Source organism: Aureococcus anophagefferens, assembly GCF_000186865.1.
Source record: "Aureococcus anophagefferens unplaced genomic scaffold AURANscaffold_256, whole genome shotgun sequence".
Classification (NCBI taxonomy): Eukaryota; class Pelagophyceae; order Pelagomonadales; family Pelagomonadaceae; genus Aureococcus; species Aureococcus anophagefferens.
The window spans coordinates 2403-3950 of NW_008705791.1; the positions used below are offsets into that span (position 1 = coordinate 2403).

At 70.5% G+C, this 1548-nt stretch overlaps 1 protein-coding gene across 1 annotated transcript in view; it reads right to left on the minus strand.

The window, feature by feature from the left end:
* Positions 1-566: 566 nt before the first annotated feature.
* Positions 567-1548, minus strand: part of PKG1 (putative cGMP-dependent protein kinase) — a gene marked incomplete at both ends in the record, with an annotated part of 4101 nt that continues 3119 nt past the window's right edge. The window contains 2 exons of the mRNA XM_009044331.1: positions 567-917; positions 1032-1371. Coding sequence (XP_009042579.1) covers positions 567-917; positions 1032-1371 — 691 coding nt within the window. The remainder of the gene's footprint in view (positions 918-1031; positions 1372-1548) is intronic.

Below are 1548 nucleotides of genomic sequence, written 5' to 3' on the forward strand. Positions count from 1 at the left end.
CGCGAAGAAGGCCAAGAAGGACGCGAAGAAGAAGAAGAAGAAGAGCAAGAAGGAGAAGAAGCGCGCGCGGAGCCCGTCGTCGAGCCCGTCGCCGCCGCCGCCCCGGAGGCCCCCCGCGGGCGACGGCTACGGTTTGCGCAAGGGCGAGCGGTCCGCCGCGCCGGACCGCGACGACGCGGCGCTGGGACCGAGCCGCGACCTCGTCGCCGCGCGCGAGCGCGAGCAGGCCGCGCGGCGCTTCCGGCCCGAGAAGGTGAACCTGAGCGACGAGGAGAAGGCGCGGCGCCTCGCCGAGTTCGCGTCCGACGGCGCGGCGCACGACGGCCGCCGCGCGGAGCGGTTGCGGCACCACCGGGGCAACGAGGCCAAGGACTCCATCGCCGAGGACGACGCCGAGCTCGCGCGGCGCGCCGCGAGCCGCCAGGGCCACGACGCGGCCTTCCTCCGCGACACGCGCGCGCGCGCGTACGTCGGCTCGGAGACGTCCCTCGCGGACAACGTCGGCCGCAACCGGAACCGCCTCGACCGGCGGTCCCGGGGCGACGACGCGTGAGTAGCTCGTGAATTTAGTCGCGGAGGCTCCGCGCGGCGGGCGACGCGGGGCTCGACGGCGACGACGCGGGGCTCCCGGCGCCGAGGCGGCGGCTCCCGAGGCTCCCCCGGCCCGGCGACCCGTAGGGCGCCGCCGCGACGCGCCGGCCCGAGCCCAGGGGCGACGCCTTCGGCGAGCCGGCCGCGAGCTCGTTGACGGCGTCGTCGGCCTTCGTCGGCCGCCACTTGTGCATCGTCTTGGGCAGCCGCGGGCACCAGTCGGGCCGCGCCGCGTCGTCCTCCTTCTCCGTGAGGTCCAACGTAAAGTCGTCCTCGTCCGGGTTCGGCTCGGGCACGACGACGGACGGCTTGAGCGGCGCCGTGACCTACGAAGCACGACGGTGACGATGTCTCGTCGTGTTCAAGCACGACGGTGCTCGTCGCGTTCCCGCCCCGAATCTCTCGAACGTCGTCGCGGCCGCGGGACGCCGCGCCGCGACCTGCTTCGCCCAGACGCCGTCCCAGTCGTAGCCCGTGAACCAGAGCTGGCGCCGCACGGCGCCCCAGCCCTCCTTGGAGTTGCCCAACCGCTTCTTCTGGTGGCAGAGGAGCCGCGAGATCAAATCTCTCAAATTCTTCGAGAACGCGCGCGGGAACTTGGGCCGCATCTTCAGGATCAGCTCGAAGAGCGCCATCTCGTCCTGGGCCACGAAGGGCCCCTGGCCGTGGGCGAGCTCGAAGGTCAGCACCCCCAGCATCCAGAAGTCGACGCCGTGGTTGTGGCCCTCGTTGCGCAGGATCTCCGGCGCGAGGTACTCGGGCGTGCCGCACATGGTCCACCTGCGTGGAAACCAAATCTTCAACCCGACTTCAATGTGAGCGTATGCGACCGTTTCGACGCAAGCTCTTCGGCTGTGCTTCGAGAACTCGACGAGAGCGATCGATTCGTCCAAAAATCAGCCGAATCGACTTCGATGTGACCGAGCTAGAGAATTCTCAAGTTTGGTCGGGACGCCC